Below are 21803 nucleotides of genomic sequence, written 5' to 3' on the forward strand. Positions count from 1 at the left end.
TCGGTTGGAAGAGACCCTGAGGATCATAAAGTCCAACCATAACCTAACTCTGGCACTAAATCATATCCCTAAAAGTCCCTGCGTATCTAATAGGGTGGCAAGCCTGAGAGGGATGGAAACAGATTCTTTAAATCACTGTTTGCACTGCAGTTTATGGTGTTAATCCTGTGACCACACTCTGCCTATGGAAGCCAAGAGAAAAGCCATTTTACTTTTAGGTTTGTTTCAAGTTTTGGTTTGGTTTGGTTTTTTTCAAGCTTGCTTGACAGCTGTGCAGACTGGCCGAGTGAGAGACTGGAGAAAGACTGTTATTTTCTTGGGTTCCTCCTTGATGTGTCCAGCTCATAAGCTCAAGGTTAAATGAAAGATAAAGTTGTGAGACCCAACTCAGGTTGTGAAGGGCTACCTAGGGCTTTACAGTCCCACTCAATAGCATTGTCCACTTCATAGGATTAAGCTAGAAATTTTTGGAAACTTTTAAAATAAAATCTTAAAAATATTATAAAATCACTGCTATTAGAAGCACATAGGACATTAGCAATGCTTTCAGTGTCTCTCATGCTCCTCTTTTGGCTTTTGGGCTGTTAGGAAAGGTCTCAGGTTTACAGAACTTTAAGTATTTTGCATGGTAACTGGAATATTTATCAGGGAATTGGACTTGTTGACCCACACAGCTGCATTCAATCCTGTTGGAGTGAGTAGGACTATGAACAAGGGGTTTTCATGGACATAACATGAAGCACATCAAAAACCTCACGGTAACGACCTGCACACATCTTACTTACCCTGTGGTATTTCACTCTAAAAGAAAAATAGTGTTGACACATGCAATTAACCCCAACTTGGTTTTTGTTTATCTCTTTCCTGCTTTGTGGAGGTTGGTTGGTTTGTTTTCCAAAAGCAGGACCTTGAACCTTACCTGTGGGGTTTGAATTTATAATTCTTCGTTTAGACACAATTGCAAAAAATAAAAACAACATGGCCAGTATGTACCTAGCTGTTACTAATATATGCTTCCTTCATTTGTGAGAGCAAATAACACATTTTAAAAAATAAGTTGGTTATTTTTATTATAAAATAACCCAGAGGGCAAGGCATGCTAATTACAAAAACAAAGAAAACTTGTATTTTAAATTTTTTTTAGAAAACTGTTTCAGTATAAAATACCACTGCTGTGAATTCATAAAACTCTATTAATCCACTGTTAGAGATTTACTGATCTACTAGCAGAGTCAATAAATTGACAGCACAAATTAAAAAATGTATTTATCATATAGGCCCTAGTAACATTAGCATCGTCTTCAGAGAGACATTTGTATACTTCCAGTAATAATATCTTGGGGTAGTTTTAAGTAACTGCAAAAACTAAGCCAATAAAGGCAGCTTAGGAATTGAATAAGTAATCTGGAATGCATTTTAATTCACTGGCCTCCAGGTGCTGTAGGTCTGGAATTCCTGAATGCAGGTATCAGTGACTGATACAAAAACAAAAGCCTTCAACCTGAAAAGACGTCTGTATAGTGTCACAAGCTGAAAAATACAAACTACGTATGGTCCTAACAAAAATAACTTTCAGCTATGAAGTTGTTTGGATTGAGTTAATCTTGGAGATAAATTTTAGGTGTATTGAGATTGATCTCCTGAAGCCAAGGACTGGCTCATGGGACCAATCCAGCTCTCTCTGAAGCTGACAGAAAACTTACTGTTCATTCCACATGCATCTGCAGAGTGAAATTAATGTAAAGACTGATTTTTACCAACCTTTTTGATTTATGCTGTCTACATACTGTACCTGAGCTTCACTTTCATTTGACAGGATTTCCAGAGCTTCAAGGTGAGACAAACCTTGGAATTCATCAAAAAGTAGCCCATAATGTGCTGTTCTTTCAACGGTAACTTGCTGGGCCCGCCTCTGTTTCTCTTTTTCTTTAGCTTCTCGCAACAGCTGCAAAAATATACATAATTTCTGTTGTTTTATTGGTAGTGCTGTAGGTATGACAGATTTTATTACTTTCTGCTTCTGCTTGTCTAGGAAGTAGTAATAAAATTTGGGGCTATATCACACCTGCAGAGCTGAAATTTTAGCACTGAAATATCTAACTTATTTTTTGATAAACCCCTCTAATAAAATATTTAAGTAGTATTCTAAGTGTCATTTTCCCAAAAGTAATTTCTAACCATCATTAAACAAACAAACAAACAAACCATGAACAAACAAATAATCTTGTTTGTGCTCTCAAAAGCAACATCAGCTATGGATACCGTCTAATAAATTTAGCCACCAGTTACAACGAAAGAAAAATAAAAAGGACTATTTCATACACAGCCTTAAAGAGTCATGTGGTCCATCCTACAGACCACAAAATGGAAAGAACATTATTTCCAGGACCTACTTGCATAAATAATGCACCTATATAGTATTTCCTTTAAAATATTTTTAGCAGATGCAAAAGTCAGTGTATGTGACAGCAGGACTGATGAAAGAGAGTGGCCTGATAAGGTATGACTTCTACCAAAAGTGGGGCAGAGCTACACTCCATATACTTGGGGACATTTTGGAGTGATCTTCTTATACACTTCTATTTGTGGATAAGAAGGACAGAATAGTGTATGGAATAGGATCTTCTATTCTCCTTCTGTTCCCAGGAAGCAATGGCCTCTCATATGAATTTGCAAGAGTAAAGCTGGTAAATGCAGCTGAACTGCATCATAAGTCACATATAAGCCTCTGAATACAGGTGAACTCTTGCCTCTTACACTATTCCATCATTCAAAATTGCTACAATATTGTCTTCAGTTATTCATTTGTTACAAGAGACTTACAATGGTAGATCTTTCAGTCTTCAACTTCAAAAGATCACTCACAAAGTTTTATGTACAAATCACCCAAAAGGAAGCACTGTGTTATACAACATATGAGAACTGATTTATGTAACTTTCAGCCTCAGATTTTTTGTGTGAATTCACACACATTATTTATAAGGTGTGCTCAAAAGCTCATTTTAACCCTGTGGTTCTTACCATGAGTTACTCGCTTTTGGCCTACCACAACAGTATCAGTCTGTTCACACTTACAATGACAAACACTAGAGATGAAACACCATATTAAAAGAAAAACACCTTACTCCTCTTTACAAGGAAGTAAACATAGAAAATGAAAAACTTTTTGCAACATCAATTGATTGCCACAAGTGTCTGCAGAGCTAAAATAATTTTGTACTGACAGCACTTATACTTCTCTTTGGTTTTTATTGTGTCTCTGAACTTTTAAACATGCAAGTCATGACTGCATAAGGGTACTGTTAGTTTAGATGGATATTAAGATACAACTTTTCACAGCTTTAATTCCTAATGAAACATATATCATATTCCAGTATTACTCATTCCCAAGGAAAGGACTACAGTGATGTTTATGCTGGAAGATACCTATCTACAGTTATTACAAACACACCAACAATTTGATTCTATCTCCAGAGTGTAATGATTTATCACCACATATACTATCTTACTAAAATCAGCCATTGCACATGTGATTATGCAGAAAAGATGACTTTACATTATGTTTTGTGGTTCTGTGAAGAAGACTAAAGTGGAACAAATATAAAGCATAATATTTATCTCCAAAAGCCTAGCCAGTGTCTACTGCAATAAAAAAAGCCTCTCCCTGAGGCATCTGAAATTCTGGAAAAATAATCTGAAACTGCATTGACAGAGCTGTATTTAAATAAATCCAACCTGAGACAGAGAAACTGTTCTTGCCATCAGTGTTTTGGTTCTCTTAAATCCAGGATCACTTTCTGCAAGGACATTCATGGTTGTCTTCCCAATAAATTCCAAAGCATCTAAGCCTCCAGATAATACACTTTTCCCCTGTATAAAGTAACACAATGTGGTTATTTTCTTTCCACTTTATGCTAACATGAACTGTAAAGAACACTGCTTTTGTTGATACTGTCTTTGAACATTCAGGTCCCTATATTTTCTATGCTTTAAATAACAATAGGATTGATGCATTTATAAAATTGTATTACTTTGTTCTGAACACATTTTCAAAAAGAAAAAAAATGAGCTATACCAATATTGCTAGTTAATGAAAAGACTCACACTGGAGCAAATACAACACCTGTTGCCAATAAAAAAAATATGAATAATACCACTTAAATTTCATCCAAAGTCTGTGAGAACATATTTTAGACATGAATAATATGGAGCCGAAGTCCATCATGAACATTACCTAACTAATTTCTAAAATGTTGACACTAGTGATGACTGTGGAACTGTCTATCTGAACACAGTTGTCTTCCCTGTGTCTTCAAATTAGCATCAGCCCTCTCTCAATTTTTCATGTGCCCTGAAGAATTTTCACCAGCTAAAGAGTTCCATTTCAATCTGGATTATGCATCTCTCAGACACTCAAATGCTGATGTAACCTGATATATAATGGAAAACCCTACCAAAGTCTCAAATAGTATTACAGGCAACTTACTGAAACCTCAAGTTATTATTTTTGTTTGGTGACATTCATCACTGCAGTATAGCAGCCTCTCTAGGTTTGCATAAAGCTACCTTTCTCTTATTTGCAACTCTTATACAATGCCCAGGTAATCTTACTTCTGTCCAGCTCTCACAAGCTCCATGATGCTCCAGATTCTGTAGCAACAGTCTTGGGAATAATCTATAAGAATCACCCTCTGCTCTCCAAATCTTTGATATTAGAGTGATGAGGCACTCAGACTGAACTGGGTATGTGCTAAAACAGAATTGCCACTTTGTAAAACATGCTCAATGGGGAGTTAGTCTTCTATTTCTTTCTACTTAAGGTCTCATAATTTCCAGGGAAATACAATACTGAAAAGCTCAGAGGAAAACATTTGCTATGGTAATAGTGTGTAAGAAATGTTGGGGAAGAAGGTGACACAAAAACTGATTTGGAAACAGTATGGTACCAGATTTTGCAAAAGCAGAAAAGGATGAAGTCCAAGACAGAAAATATATGGAGAGTGTAATAGGAAAGAATCCTGACTCACTGAGTCTGCAATCAGATCACCTTTTGGGAAAGCTAAAATGAAATGAGAGATAGATAGAGAGGTGAAGGTAAGGGCCAGGGACTAACAATACAGAGTTTAGTAAAAGCCTTAAAATAAGCAAATTGAATATTTTCTTATTTTATTTGCCTTCAAAAATGGTAACAAATCTCATCATACTTTCTTTGGGATGACTTAACTGCATAAAAAATCAGATGATGGTACCACAACTATAAAAAATAGATTTCCCAAGAATTTCCAGAATTCTATATCATTCAGAAGATCATATTTTTCACTGAAACTGGTGCCAAAGTAGTAACTGACTTAGTTGTATTTGACTTTTTTTTTTCTTCTTTTTAATTTGATACAGTTATTTTGCCATGAAAGAGACTCTGAACAGACCAGCAACAGAACTACTTTTACAAAGACCTACAATTTAACAGATGTGACCTACAATGAAGTTGCACCTAAAAATTATGAAGAATAACTAAAGTAGAGAGGCCAGCTAAAATGACTCACTGTGTTCTGTACAGCATTAGTGATAGCTGACAACATGCCACGAGATCCAGATGATGGAGAAGAAGGAATATTCTCAGAACACCTTTGGTCCAGAGAATCTTCTGCTTCTAACAAAAGAAAAAAGCAAGCTACAGCATACTTCCAATGCTACAAGTCACAAATTACAGTGAACTGGATTTTGTGATCAAAATCTTAAATTTCGTAAATAGAACTAATTTGGCAGTGTCAGTTTTGTCCAATTTCCATGACCCTGAACTTACGTATAACTGGTGTTTCAGCTGTAGGAGACTCTGCTGTTTCCAAAGATGCTGAACTTGTGTGATGAATTCCCAGAGTAGTTCCTGCTTTTTCCTTTACTGCTGTTATCCCATGACCTGCAGCAGAAGCGTATTTTAGATTACATGATTTGAAAATTTATTACTAACAGTGCATAGTATTCTTATACTCCACAAATTATGACAATCAGAATAACTATTAAACTTACCTCAGTTGCTTATTTTTTTTTCTAGGTTAATATTTCACTCGTTTTACTATATCCAGCATATTAACTGACTAGAAATTATAAAGCCGAGACACAATACAAATGACACTAGATCTGAAATGTAAAACTCATTTCAGTGGCACACCTAAGTTTAGTTCCTTGCTTTGCAAAACACTAAATATTGTACCACAACCAGTTTAAACAGAAATTGATGGTCCTCCTAATGTCATGAGGTCTGGTCTTATCTAGTTTTCAGAAGTCTAGAACAATTAACCCACAATTAATGGACGTAGGTGACTGCAGGGCTGAGGCAAGGAATCTGCCCTTCAATCTGCTGCATAGGTGCTATGTTAGGTAAGCATCTGAGGAATACTGACCCAGGTCCTCAAAGTTATTTCAGGATTTAAGCCCCTCAGCTGCTCAATTGAAGTCAAATTCTGAAGTGTCTCTCCTCAAAGCTGCTATTTAAATACATTTTGTAAAGTCTGTTGGTGTCAGATGACACAGATCAAATCATTGCTCCAGTGGCAGCTGAACAGTGGCAGCTACGGAGATTTTACCACCTTTACCTGATGCATACATTGTGAAACCCTAACTCTCTGTTCTATTAAAATGGTCTAGCTTAATGTAAAGAATATATGTTATTAGTGTTTTTATCTGAATAATTTTGACAGAGCAGGATTGCTTTGCTGCTTTTCTACACAGAGTTTATTTACACTAGTAGATCACATGGACTGGCAATATCGGGCTTTAGGACAGAGTGGGACTGCCTGGTAGTCAGCAAAAGGAGGCAGTAGCTTCCTAATGTGCACCAGCCGTTGTTGAAAAACACTGCCTTCAAAAAAGGTTGCCCTCAAATTATCTGCCTATTCTGCTTCTGCATATAACCACAAGTGTGTTCATGATGTGCTTCTCTAATTACAAATGATCCAGCTAGCACATCTTCCTCAGCTGGAAGTTTCCACACATCAGCTCAGACACAATAAGTAAACAAGCAACCAGGTGAGCAATATTTCTTCCCAACACAAAATGAAATGGCTTCAGTGACCCTATTTGATTTTTTCTTGCACAATACACTGCTACTGCACTTCACGTAAAGCTAATCGCTTCTAGTAGCAGGATAATCCAGTGTTTTAACTATCTGCCTAACTACTTATGAGCAATATTAACGACAACTTCATACTTCTTTGCTTTGTTACCTTAAACCCAACTGTAAATAGACAAATGATTTCAGAGAGGGTGTCAATACAGATGGTCAGGCAGATACCTAGACATCTGAGGCATGAAGTCAAGCATAACAATTCATTAAATGTTGTCCGTATTTTCCCACAACGTGTGCACTTTCTATTGGAAAATTTCAAAGCATCTTCTCAGAGTTATAGTAACTACAGAAAAATAGCCTATCATTTGACAGTGCTCTGCAGTGTTCTGAATAAACAGATACATATATATACACATACATATACCTGTGTGTGTGTGTAGTCATACAAACATGCTTTTGAACATCTGATTAAAGAAAGATGCAGCAAAACTATTTGAAATGGAGTAGGAAGAAGGAAAGCTGAGGTTTATGATTCTATGATTTCCAGATGGGTTGCACATCAGCTGCCCTATGAATTCAATAACAAATATACTCTAGAAAACATACATGAAGCAGCACTACTAAAAGATCACACACAAGAAAACTACAGTATCTGGAAGTAAACATGAAGAACAGATGTCCCCTAAGGAAAAGACGAGCAGAAACAAGTAATTTTCTGTGTTATAGCTGCACGGGATCCTGATGTTTTACACTGAAACAGAGAGACTAAGTAGGTAAATGCTTTTACCCGTCTAAAGAAAATATGACCTTTGTCCATTTAATCTCATGTCTTACAAAATGCAGCGGTACATCCAACTGTACAGGACACACTAGGTCATACACCACAGTGATTTAAGTCATTGCTGGATAACTTCTTGCCTTTTGCAAAACCTGTTCCAATGCAGATACTATAGAGTGGGCTACTACTGTGTCTAATCCCAGTCTTCTCGTTCAAGGAAAACGTTAGCATGAACAGATTCTGCAGTCATTTATTTATGCTCCAAATTCCTGGGACTCCTTTAAATAACTATGAATTTTGCTTTTAAACTAATGTAATATATATTCCAGGTAACATTTTTTTCCATTTCTCCTGATCACAAATTTTTAAATAAGCAAGAGAGTTCTGTTCTTTCTACTAACTTACTTTGGACTCGACTTGCTAACAAAATACCATTGTTCTGTAATGATATAGAAAATGAACTATGAACATTAAGGAAAAAAATTTTTCTAAATATGTGCGAAAGTTATGAATCTTCAGATTAATTTCCCAGTTTTTTTCTGTACTTAAACAGGTTTTGTTTGGTTCGTTGGTTGGGGTTTTTTTTAAATATATTTTGTAATCCAGTTCTCATGGTTTTGCAGACAAATTTATACTTGTGGTTAAACACACTAGAATGATAAGAAAACATTTCATGTCTGTTAAGAGTGGTTTTGCTGAACTAAATTGTATGGCATGTATATTTGACTATAATAACAAACCCAGATGAGACCAGATGACCACAGCTGAAGTCAGTCAGCACTGTTAGATACACATACAGGCACTAACATGGCAGAAGGGCACGTTGCTTTGGAGATGAAAATTACCTGCTATTTCAAAAGGCACAGAAATAAAAGAGGTTGTGGGAGATGAGCCTACATTTTAGAGATAAAGATGCAATGGTTTTGTTACATTGGGTGTGGTAACACAACTGAGCTGATACTGTAAATCTAGAACACCTCCAACAGCTCCATTTACTCCTCTGTAACAGCAGGGACGGAAGAGCTAATGCAATGGGTGTTGCTAACTGTGTGCTTTTTGAAGAAAAGCATTTTTTCCTGTGTTGTTGCTTTTGTTTTTCTTGCCTATCTTATTTCTTTTCTTCCTCTTGGCTGGCAATTTCAGCAGAACATTGTTCATCTTGGTAGGTGGAATCTTTCTCTTGTAAAGGAAGGTTTTGCAAGGAGTGCCTAAAAATGTGGCCTGCGTCTGAGTTTGCCTGATCTGCCCCTGGCCGGATTACAGCGCTCACAACCACCTTAGTCTGATACATCCCATTTGACTTTACGCTCTTTTATCTTCCACCTCCCAGCTTGTCAGCCTTGGGTTCCCTCAGAGCCAAAAGAGGCCAACAGACACCTTTGGAGGGCAGCTCAGCATGTCTGAAATCTAAACCATTCTCTGTAGGAATCGTGCTCCCTTCTCAATCCAGGACTCTCTGCTTCAGTGGTTTTGGATGGGGAGGAAGAGGCTGGGATTCTGTCCCTGGCCACTGCATAGTCTTTGTAACCTGTGCTGCAACACAGGGGCATTTCTGAAGAAAAATCGATCAAATTTAGTCTAGTAAGATGAATGAAGTTTCATCTGGTTCAAGGTAAGGATGAAGACTGAGGCCTTAAATTAGCATCTGACACTGACTGAGAAACTGAGGAACCTGCAGACAGCTGGCAGGGGGAATCACTCCAATATATGACGTACAGATATGTGGAAAAAACAGCTGTACTCTTGTTTTCTACACTAAAAACGTGGGAACCCATTGCACTCCTTTTGAGGCCACCCTATTGGGGCTCCACTTCAGTGCCTTACAAAAATTTTCTTCCCTGCAGTTAAAACAAAAGCACAGGCTAGATTCTGATAATACCTATGCTATCCAGTCAGTAAACCAGGAATCACTCCAATTAAGCTAGTAGAAGAGACAAGTTTTAAATCTCCTTATTGCAATGGTAAAAGGTTTTAATAATAGCAATAGGCATAAAGGCTGTTACAAGCGATCAGTGGTTCTCAACCTCTTCTAAATCATAAACCCATGTTAAAAGATATAAAGAAAGTGAAGAGGACTGCCATCCCCAAAAGCATGTCCTCAGTTCCTTCCCATCTGTTACTTGCATTTAGTATTCTTAAACAGGAAGAACTGTGAAAAAGGGGTTTGTTGCTACAGCAGCTGCAAGTGTTACTTACAAAACAGTTGAGTGACCACCATGTGATTTAAGGCCCCAAAACAGTTTTCCCTTAATCAGCTGAATTTACGCACTGAAAAAGAAAGTATTCTGAAGAGATTAACTGTCCTTTTTAAGACCACATACAGAACAGCCATAACCCCCAGCCTTTGTTGTTTTGTTTTTTATTTTGTTTTATATCATTCTTTATTTCACATCAGGGGAATAGTATCTATACAGAATGGAAAAGATATTCACATAATTTCAATACTTTAGTTTCACATTATCTGAAGCATGGAACAAAAGTTCCATGCAGACTTCAATTTAAGCTATGCAATGCTGATTATTACATATACCCATGCGTAATAATATCCAAACTCATGAGCACAGTGACATCACAAGTGACATTTAATTCTGCCATACTGAGCTACAAGAACAGGTTTTCAGCAGACCAGGGAGAACTGTAGGTGTCTGATATTTCCATGTACCACTCTACCAGATGAAGAATATACACAAGCAAAAAATAATCAAGATAGCAGAATATTAATCACAAGCAATGCATGAGAAAGATGCATGAAGCACCCTTATAATATGAATTTCTGAGACCATGTACATTAAACAGCTGGTTCTATTTTTAATGATTTTTATTGTGTAAGCACACATGCATACAGCATGATAGAGAGCAGACTTTGCTTGGAAATGCAGCTTGTTGAGCACCATAACTTAAGCACCTTATGAATGCCATAATTCAACCACACAAAACAATCCAACATATGAAATGCAAGGCTTGTAAGAGAAGGTAATATCTTTCTTTAGGCCAGAAGATAGATTAGTTGAACAAAAACCCAAACAGGCAAGCTTTCAAGCATACAAGCTGTTTTTAAAAATGGAAGTCACAAGCTTCAAGTACAGATTGAATGTATTTTGCCTCACTTATGCCCTGGGGATAAAAGGCTTGTGGTGACTGCTAAGCGGACCTAACGGCTTCTTGGTGCTGGTGTGGGAGGTTCTTCTCCTTCCATATTCCATATTTGTCCCTTCTGCTTGCCCTGGCACTTACTTCAATGGATGGTTCCAGGAACTGAAGAGGCAGAAAATGGATTTTTCTTTCCTCTAGAGTTATTCTAATGTCAGTTTAGCTTCCTGAACCAGATTACTGGGAGCTCAGAGGAGCATGAGTGCTGGAACAGGAAGGGGGAAGAAACATACAAGGAAAAGAGAGCAGCAGGACCGCACATTTTAGTGGCTGCTGGCCATTAGACTGGCTTAGCTGCAGTAGCAATCCACTGTTTTAGAGCAGAGTTTTATCAACATTGGCACTAAAATACTGGATGGTGTGATTGCTGATTTACTAAAAAAAATACAATTTAAAAGAAAAGGAAATTGTGGCAATAAGTATAAAAAGTGGTGTCTGCAAATCACAGTGAGCCTACTTCTCCCATCTCATCATCCCAGTAGTTGCTTCAGTGGATCTACTCCAGTGTGGTTCCACGATGGGGGAAACTAAACTTCCCATACCTTTTGAAAACAAAACTCTTTACCTCATTAACGAGGCTGGTTCAATAACTTTCTTAGTGTGACATCTAGTGTCAGACACTAAGCATGCTTCAGGCAGTGACTGCTGCAAATCCGAAGGCATTAAAGAATCTGTTGTGCAGAGGAGTTTCACATCTGTCCTGTGGTGGGGACCCCAATCTAAATAATGTCAAAATCAGTTCAAAGACAACAGACATTTAGAATACAAAACCATCACCGAAACAACCACAGGCTATACGTGCAGAGTTAATTAAAGACAGATAAGATATAAATGATATGGAAACTATGCTAATCTGGGAGCTCTAAAGCAGGGTTTTAAGGATAATGAACCCAAGATCCCTGGAACAATCATTTCAGCTCAGTCTTAAAGTAATGTAAGAAGTGAATTTTTTATAGTAAGAATGATCCCCAGGGACATGGCAGAGTCCCCATCACAGGAGGTTTTCAAGATGTGACGGGATGAAGCGCTAGATAATCTCATCTAGGTGACCTTTCCCACAAAAGCCTGGAATAGATGATCTTTCTATGTCACTTCCAGCCTGGACTGTTCTATGATACTACTATTTAAAAGCTGAATGTTAGGCCTTTAAGATGTTATCTAGTTCACTTCAGACCATTTCTGCTACTTCTACAGAGTAAAATTTTGAAGAAAAATATAAGGAATAGTGAATATTTGTCACACGTAACCAGACATGCAGCTGTGTTGTACAAAGGTAACGACAGAGCAACAGAAAAGTCACATATTGGAAGTGTTGCTGATAAGTCTAATCCAAGAAAGCAGCTTTACTTATACCATTTGCTACACTGAAGGAATAAGCAAAATTAAAATGGACTGGGTCATGGCAAACCTATTTTCTGACGCAGAATAGGAGATGAAACATTGGCGGAACTGCTCAGATATTAAATGGAGTAATTTGAAGGGAAATAATAAATATTTAATAAAAAGAAGAAAGCTTATAGAAATTCCTGATAGTTTTAATTTATTTCTCTTCCTGTCTCTCACTAGGAATTATCATACTGAAGCAGATAACATGGTATATGCAGTCCCACATTCAGGCTATGACAGTGATAAGACAGTAAATGCACAAGATCAAGCATGAATTTCTGTAACGAACAACTAGGACATAAGCCCTCTATATCAGGAATATAAACAATTACCTGCTGCACTGATTTCCTGTGACAAATCTAATATTATCTGCATGGTCTTCCAAGGTGCCTTGGGTTCAATGAACATTGAAGAATGTCCATTTGATTTCTGCTTAATTCGAAGTCTATTTTATTTGATCAATTCACAGCAAAAAGTCAGATCCAAAATTATTAGACAGCAATATGGGAACTCGACCCTATCCTGATCCCGGGGTCAGGAAATCTAAGTTGAAGATTCCAGGAAACGGGAAGAGAAAATAGGGGAAGTGCAGCTTTACATACGTCTGGTTTCAGGCTCTTTCCCAACTGCTCTTGGTCATTGACAGAAACTAGATAGTAGATGGGTCTTCATGCGTGTGATATAGTGCAGCCATTCTCATGTAAAATTAAAATCATTTTTACATTTTCTTTTTCCTTTTCTGCAAGGTGATGCTCCTTTGCCTAGGCAAGTTGACCTGTTCTAACTGTGCTCATTTTAAAATAATAATAATTCTAAATATATATATACATGGTGATGACATGACTATTCAAAATAGACTACATCACACAACCTTATGAAGTCAGGCTGCCTAGACAACAAACTTGTTCGCATATTTACACTCTGTGAAGGTAGTTCAGTTGCTGATAGAGACAGATGGTATGTTAAGAAGCCATTAAAAATTAAGTACTAATTTTTAATGTATACGAATCAAGATGTCATATGGCCCATATGAAAATGAGATCACATCATTAAAAAGCCCATGGAAATCCACAAAGATACAACACAGGCAGCAGGTTTTACAGACAAAACCAACAAACAGCTGTGTGGCTTGTTTACTTATTAGTCAATAAGAAGGGCTACAACATACACTCTTGTTTGTCTCCCAAACTTTTCCAACAGCATTCATCATTTTCAGGCAAGCTTATGTCAAGAAAATACCTATGACCATACAGCCCCATACTTTGTGACATCAAACTGATTGCTCAGTGAGGCCAAGGCTTCTAAGCAACAGAAGACTGTGAGATTGCCACTGCAAGCCTTCAAGAACAGTAACTGGTAACAAATAATCTTATTACTCACAAAAAACATTAGAGTGGCCATTTGATAGAACACTATTTATTGCAAAAGTTAATCAGAATATAAATATGGCTCTCTCACAGGCAAAAACTAAATGACCTGAAAGAGTCCTGCTCTGAAAAACCTCCTGCTGTGACTATAAAAATGAATGAAAGAATTCATCAGCATTACAATTCCAACTGATCAAGAGTGAAATTACTTTTATGCACATAAATTTTCTTCTTTTTTTTAATGCTAAGTCAAATTCTTTTCAGAGTGCTGTTGTTACAATGGTCTGAGAATATAAGAGAGGCAAGGCTCATGAGTCTGTGTAAGCAGCACCCTTTATCAGACCTACTAATAGTTCTGGGGAAAAAATGGGCATAATTTTTGACACAGAGGCCCTTTCTTCAAGTCTGAAAGAGAAGCGCTAAACTTAAATAGAAGTTGAGAACACTTATGCAGTCCCACAGCTAGTTAAGCTGCTCTTGTCTCCACTGGCATGCTCTGTGTGTTCCCATCATTTCCCATTCAGTAACATTTGGGTGATTCAAATGGTCAGCCAGATTAGGGAATTTACAAAGTGATCTAGTTGAAGATCCAGCTCTTACTTAATTTGTACTTTTCAAAATCAGTCCCATAAACCAGCTCCACACTTCACTACATGAAGGCTACTGTTAGCTTAAGAGAAGGAAGAAATAGATTGCTGGGGCAGGGCAGACCTGCTCCTTTCTGCATAACCTTCACTTACATCAGTTTAAAGACATCTTAGAAATCCTTTCTGAGTTTAAGTAGATACATTAATTGGTTGGACTGTCTGAAAGAAAAGGCAGTTATGAAATCTGCAGTGTGAGTGTTACTGAAAAAAAAAAGAGAATAGTGGAAGTTCTCTCCTCTGAGAAATGGACAGAAAAAATTTATTGCCCATGGAACAGAGGAAGATAAGGAGGAAAGTTATTTAGCCTTAAATGAAATCATAAACCCAATATGTCTGTTGAATCTGTTGTTTTTAGTAACTAGCAATTAATTTTAATTCCTAGGTTCATATTTTGAAGGTGTTTTGTGGATTCTTTATGAGGACTCATTAGTTAACAGCTTAGTATCTGTTTTGTGAAAAAAAGACTTCCCACTGGCAACCAGGCATTTACATACTTTGCTTTTTGTCTGTGAGTTTTCAATGTGTAATGATTAAGTTTTACCTCAAGTCTTCACAAGGACATTTTGTACTGGCATAGTATTGGAAATGAGAGTATAGGGAGAGGGGATTAAAGGGTCCATGTTTCAATATGTTGTTCTACTCTCTAAAGTCTGGTGTGATAGCTCAACAGCATCACTGGGTGTTGATGAAAGATGGACTAATTTACAAGAAGTAAATTCATATTGTATAGATATAAGTCATGGTGTATAAACCACAAACATGCATGTGTACAAACCTGGTCTGGAGTGGTTTGGCTACAAAACCTATAAGGCTTTGGCTGATATTAATTGTGTCAGAGTACGTATTCTTTCTGTGAAGAAGCCACAGTGAGGTAATTCACTGACTTTACAAACAAGCCTAGTACCTTGTCCACCTGAAAAAATATTTATGTGCTTTGACAGTGTAGGATGGTCTTTCTTCCTATGAAAAACAAAAGTGCTTGCCAAGCATAGCAGGACAAAATTGTCTAGGAATCTTTAAGATACAACACTGGTTTGTCTAACGACACATTGAAATTATTATTTATTTCCAAGTACTTTACTGATTGAACACTTACCCACTGTGGCAGAAGCTGATGACAGGAGAGACTTTCCCCAGGTACCCCAAGCTCCCCATCTACTTCCTTTAGATGAGGAATCTGTGGCCTGTAAGAATAAAAATATTACTACACTGTCTAATATTCATGTTATCCAAAGGCAGGAGGAAACACAAAGAACCTGTCGGGCAACAAAGTCTGGTGCATAATAAATGATGACAGATTGGGCTTCTGTGCAAAAGGAAATAAAATGGGAAGATAGTTCAGATCACCTGTTCCTAAAAGCACCTAAAACTCTGAGACATCTTTATAGATGCCCCAATATTTCCTCAGGCACATGATCCTATAAAGCCATACAAGTTTATCAGGGCTATTATTAGGGAGAGGCAGGAACCCATCTCACCCCGAGTTCTACCAGGACCTAGAGCAAGAGCTAGAGGCTTCTCTGCTTGAGTCTCCTCAGAGGTATAACCCAGTATTTGTGCAACAGGGATCTCCAAACAACCAAGGTCAATAAAAGCACAGCCAGAGGAGGTGCTTCCCACTCTTTACATTAATCATAGAATTATTTTGTTTGGAAGAGGCCCTTAAGATCATTGAGTCCAACCATAACCTAACTCTGGCACTAACCCATGTCCATAAGAACCTCATCTCTGCATCTGTTAAACTCCTTAAGCAATTATCAATATTCCATACTTAAATCATAGTAAGAAACTGCTGCCTTGAGAAAGTCATCCCTAGACAATCAGCTCAACACCAAACTCTGAAGTATCCCAAGACGGCTCTGCATTGCGCAGCGTACAGATCCCCTGTCACCTCTTTGAGGTAGGTTCCTCTCACTGGTGGGGGACCAAAACAATGTGTTCTAACCCTTCTCAGTTTATGGATGCCTGAGAATTTGGAGAAATTTGGAGTGGAGATGAGAACATCTTCAGCTATGTAATGTTTACTGGATTTGGATGCAATGTACATTGTAAAAAAGTCTTGGTTTTCTTAGTTTTCTTTCATTGACTTCTTTCAACTACTCACAGGGGTCCCAGATGTCTGTGGGTCACGAATCAAACACTAATGGCCTAGAACAAATCTTTTCACTGAGCTTTGTGAAACACACACTGTTTACTTGAAAATTATCCAAGTACAAGACTCAGTGCTGCATATGAAGCTTTGGTCCTGTCCTCGTCTAAGTTCATTCTGTGGACCGAATGAAGCAGATTTGTACAGAAAGCAGGCTAGAAAGACCAAACTAATGTCATACTGGCAAAGAGAAATCGAACTGTTCCTAGCTCCCACAGGCTTGGTGTTGCAATTCAACTTTTTTATTCCCATCTAGGTTCTCTGTATATAACTCTCTAGGTTTTTGTGAAAAACAGTATGTACATTGTACAAAATTCTGTCCTTACAAAGCAGGGAGGGGAGGGCTTTTATGGAAAAGAAAGTATTACTTACTGAACTGCTTTGTTCATGCAGTGTTTCTTCAGATTCAGGTTCTGCATCAAGGCTTACGGTCTCATTGCACTCAGTGGGCATGTCTTCAGCCGAGTCTCCATTAGAAGGCAGACTTTCAATTATTTTTTCAGTCACAGGGTTTTTGTTAATAAGTATGTCTCCTTCCTGTCCATCACTGGCACTCTGAGTGCTCCGGCCATGCTCTTCATGTGAAGACTCATGCAAGATCTCAGCTTCCACGAGGTATGGTGCTGACTCGCGAGGCAATACCTCACCGCTGGGCATCTGCATTCCTTCAGGTTTTTCTTCAGATGGGATGCCATCACATATGTCTTCAGACATTTTCAATTCTGAATATAGAAAATAAATCAAGGCTTTTAGCTCCATAAACATTTGAATAACTATAAAAGACATAGCATTTACCATAAGCTGTTGCTGAAAAACAACACAGCCGTGATGTAAGGCCTCCTGAAGCACAGAGTCCTCTGCATATGCATCATGTTGGCACTGATAACTCCATGATACTCTCTTCACCTTGCATGACAGCACTCAAGTACAAAGAGCAGCATTACTGTTTTCCAAAATATCATTTGGTGAGTGAGAAAGGATGTTCCTTTTCTGTAGAAATCAAATATAAGAGCTTCTGCATGGTTAATTCCAATGTTTCCTATTAGATGTGTATGAGACCACTGGAGAACAGGATAATCTGAGCTGCAACAGCCAAGCAGCTCTTGCTCTCCTCATCCTTTCCGGATACACAGGTTCCTATAGCCTGCTGACTGATGGAGAGGAGGATGACAAACACAGTGTGACTAAAACTGTGGTCATATGTATGTGTTGGAGAAGGGCATAATTTGAGAACGTGACAGGCCATGGTCCCTGCAGCCATTTCATAGACAGGAAGCATTCATTGCTCACAACATTTCTGCACCACTCGTCTCAAAGGCTTACTGTCTGGGAAGTGCAACACTTCTCACCTGCTCCTAAAATTCCAGCTGCATGATTAAACTTTAATTTTGAAGCCAAGGTAAGCTTGTACGAGGTACAGTTTTTTTTTTTTTAAGTTATGAATTAGTTTTCTCTTATTTACTCCTTATCTTCCAATGTAACTTTCTTTGTCTAAGTATTTTCTGCTACTGTGCAGTCAGCAGGCTGAGGATCCAGGAAGGGAAAGAAATGGCCATTGAGCAAGCTCTGCAGCTGACTAACGAGCAGCAATGGCAGAGTCCAAAAGGACTGTGGTGCAGTGATTACTACCACTGACTTGTTAGCAATAACAGTATGCCTGGCACTCAGAAGACAACCACTGACAGAGAGTTGTCATTGCAAGCTCTTGACTATATGCTGAGTTGCACAGCATAAAATAAACTCACAGAGTCCTCTCTGTAGATGTTGTCTTTTCATTGACTCCCATGTTAATTAAATATGCTTCAAAGCTTTGTACCTGTTAGGAAGGACTGAGGTTCTAAGAGAGACTGAAGAACAAGAAAAAAAAAAGGGCAAAAAGCAAAATATAAATGGCATTTAGGAGAAATCTGCCTGAGAAGCATGTATTTCAATCAATATATTTTTTAAAGTCCTTAGAATCATGTACATCTGTGGCTTTAGCAGCCTATTTATCTAACTTGAATGTAGATCATCTGAACAGTTCCAAAAACAGCATTTGGGATCAGTGAACAATAAACATAAATAAACAAATAAGCACTGGGTACCACTTATATTACTTTAGTTTACATTGTAACTTAATTATCTTTAGAAAACATGCATGTACAAGTCAGAATCTTTGCATTTGCCACAAGTATTTGCAGTTTTCCATTATGAATATAGCAAACACTATAAAATGAGTTAGTGTAGGTAAATATTGCCATTGTTTTAACACTACTCACTGTGTGATGGACAGCATTACCTAAAGAAAATTTTTGTATTTATAAACCAAATTCCACCATCAGATACAAGGGGTGTCTACCAAAACCTGTAAAATCTGTACACACGTGCATCATAATTTTGCACAGGGATAAGATCTGAATAAGAAAATGCCCAACACCAGTACAATTTCTAAAGGATCACACGTACATGTGCATATGAATTTTTGTGTGACTGGGTCATCTTTGGGGATCACTCTGGCCACGGTCCTTTCAGTTGTCTGCTAAACCTTCCTTACAGGAGCAAAGCATGTAACAGCAAATTACCACACGTGTCAGAACCTACGAGCCGTGCTTGACCCACGGGTGAGGCGTCACTCAGGCTGTCACCCGTGAGACTGTATTGATCTAAATGAACTGTCATGACTCCCTACAGACAGCTCATGAGGGAGATGCCAAGGCCAGCCTCAGAGCGGGCTGCAGCGAGCTCCCCGCCCGCCGCCACCAGCCAGTGCTCAGGCGGGACCGGCCGCCCGCCGAGGGCCGGCGGCGGCGGCAGCAGTTCCCGCCGCGGCTCGGTGGCACCTGCCGACCCGCCGCCGGAGTTTAAGGCCGCCGACGGGCGCCTTCAGAGGCGGACCATCGCCTCCGCCAGGATAACTTTTTTCGCCCGGCCGCACCGCGCTCCCCCGCCGCTCCGCGGGACGCCCCGGGCAAGGCCAGCTGAGGCGACGCCCCCGTCGGGCGACCCGCGCTGCCGCCGGCAGCTCCCGCCGCCCCGCCGGCACCTGCCCCGCGCCCAGGGCACAGCCCGGGCGTCGCTCCCTCGAAACCGCAGCGGCCACACCTTCCCCTTCCCCCCCCCCTTTTTTTTTCTTTTCGAAATCGCCTCTGGGGTAGAGTTTTAATGAGGAGCCCGCAGCCAGTTTCGAAAGCGGCAAAATAGGAGAAATCGCTGTGCCCCTTACCGCTCAGCTGTCCCCGGGCCGCCGCGCCCCCGGCTCCTGCTCCTTCCCCGCCCCGCCACGTCGGCAGCAGCGGGAGGAGGAGGCAGAGCGGGCCGGGCAGCCGCGGGCCGGCCGGGCCGCAGGGGGGAGGGAGAGAGGCCGGCTCTAGTTCCGCCGCTCTCCTTCCGTGTCTCTGAGGCGGCTGCCTGTTGCGGAGGGGCAGCTCCGCGCCGCTGCCCCCGGGCTCCAGGCTGCGGGCCGGAGCGGCAGCGCTGACCCGCCGCAGGGAGCCCCCCCGCCGCCAGTGCCGCCCCTCACGGCCGCAGCTAGGCGGAAGGCGCGGTGGGAGCAGCGGCGGCCGGAGCGGCCCCAGCGTCCTCGCTGGGGAGGGAGAAGGGGTGCGTTTGCAACGCTAATGCGATAACGATCATACTGAGGCGTTTAAAGTATCAATGAGACAAATCACTGAACTGGCGTCAGTTGTTTTTTTTTGCAGAAAGTTTAATCCTTCCTCAAAGCGGGCTGCCGCGAGCCACCTACTGAAGTGCAGGGTTGCAGAATTAAAGAACTGAGATTTAGTTTTTCAGATGTGACTGCACACCGTTGTTACGTCTGTGTTTACAGGAAAGGCCGCTAAAATAAACCGGGAGGTGTGTACACACATTTCCAGTAAGTTGGTGTTGGCGCTGGGCGCCCGCAGCCACGCCAGAGGTACGTGGTTGAACAAAACAAGGGGATTGCAGGCTCTTGCCCAACAACCTGCGGTTCTTGTCTCTGTCTAATTCCTCATACCCTTTCCCCTTTTTGCCGCTTCATTTTAAGGCAAAGCATGCCCTTTTACTGTGATAAAAGGCCATCCCATTGTTCAACATCACATCGTATCCACCACTACTCTTCCTCTGCGGAAGAAATAAACACTGTTGGCACAGGAAGCAAAATAATACATGTTGTGAATCAGAGGAGAGCTGCTAGAGGGGGTCACAAAAGCAAGCCCCGGTTCTCAGGAGCATCATCCTACGTGACTGAAACGCTTATCAGGCAAAACTCTCTGAAGTTTCCTAGTAAGGTACGTGGTGGCAGAACAAATGTTTGTATCGCTAAGTAGAAAGTTTATTTTGAAGGTGTTCCAATGAGATTTAAGTATCAGGGCATGCTGGTAGTTCTAGCATATTTTAGGTTAATTTATTAATGTTTAGATGTATTTATTGAAAATGAAATCGTGGCCCTAAGGATTTCCCTCTGCTTTTCAGTGGAGCTTGTGTAAGAGCAAGGGTAGCGTCTTAGCAGGAACCACAGTAAATGAAGCTCGATAGCTGGAGATTGTTTTTCCCCATGATGAATGGTTATTTTTACTGTAAAATGGATCTTATACTGTCAGTTTTGCTGTTTCTGTACAAGGCCATGCATGTTTTAGAACTACAAGACAGTATTAATCGCTATTGTAACATAAAGTTATTATTTCAGGATGGGATTGAAATAGCTCTTGAATAAGAGCCTCTATAGCAGCTACTACATGTTAACCAAACATATGTCTGTTTCTGTATTTGTTAGAGTAGCAGGTAAGTTATATTCAAGTAGTTAAACTGTTAACATTCCAAAACAGGAATGAATGGTTTGGTAGAAGCAAGGTCTTACCTTAGGATTTTATCTCATCCTAAGGATGGATAGCAGAATCATTCTTGCTTAGGGCAGATAACTGTGAGGTGTGTATGTAAAACATTATAAGGTGTCATTTGGAAACCAGATGTGAATATTCTTGTCTGTATTCACAGAAATGGAGAAATAATCGTAGAATTGTAGAGTACCACCATAAGGCTCATCGGCATAACGGCAGAGAAGAATTGTCCATATTCTGTCACTTACTGTCCTGTGTTTCTCCTTTTTCTGGATGATTTATTTTCACTTGAAGCTGAGTAATGAAAGATAATGTTCAGAAGGTTATTTTCTCTGTTTCCTGAATCATTGAAATGTTAACTCTTGAATGCGTTATGCTATGCTAACCCATAAAGGTAGGTTCCAGTGCAGCAGTTCTGTATTTAGATCTCAGCTCAAATGAAATTTCTGACCAACATTAAACAG

General features: G+C 39.6%; 1 protein-coding gene across 3 annotated transcripts in view; it reads right to left on the reverse strand.

The window, feature by feature from the left end:
* FAM114A1 (family with sequence similarity 114 member A1) overlaps positions 1-17257 on the reverse strand; it is a gene marked incomplete at both ends in the record, with an annotated part of 30276 nt that extends 13019 nt beyond the window's left edge. For 2 of the 3 annotated variants that reach the window (XM_080343605.1, XM_080343604.1), the window contains 6 exons: positions 1793-1945; positions 3736-3870; positions 5544-5650; positions 5804-5917; positions 15491-15571; positions 16912-17257. In XM_080343605.1, coding sequence (XP_080199731.1) covers positions 1793-1945; positions 3736-3870; positions 5544-5650; positions 5804-5917; positions 15491-15571; positions 16912-17257 — 936 coding nt within the window. Of the gene's footprint in view, positions 1-1792; positions 1946-3735; positions 3871-5543; positions 5651-5803; positions 5918-15490; positions 15579-16911 lie in introns of all 3 variants that reach the window. The other variant, XM_080343603.1, reaches the window with a different exon arrangement.
* Positions 17258-21803: the final 4546 nt, after the last annotated feature.

Source organism: Nesoenas mayeri, assembly GCF_963082525.1.
Source record: "Nesoenas mayeri genome assembly, chromosome: 4".
Classification (NCBI taxonomy): Eukaryota; Metazoa; Chordata; class Aves; order Columbiformes; family Columbidae; genus Nesoenas; species Nesoenas mayeri.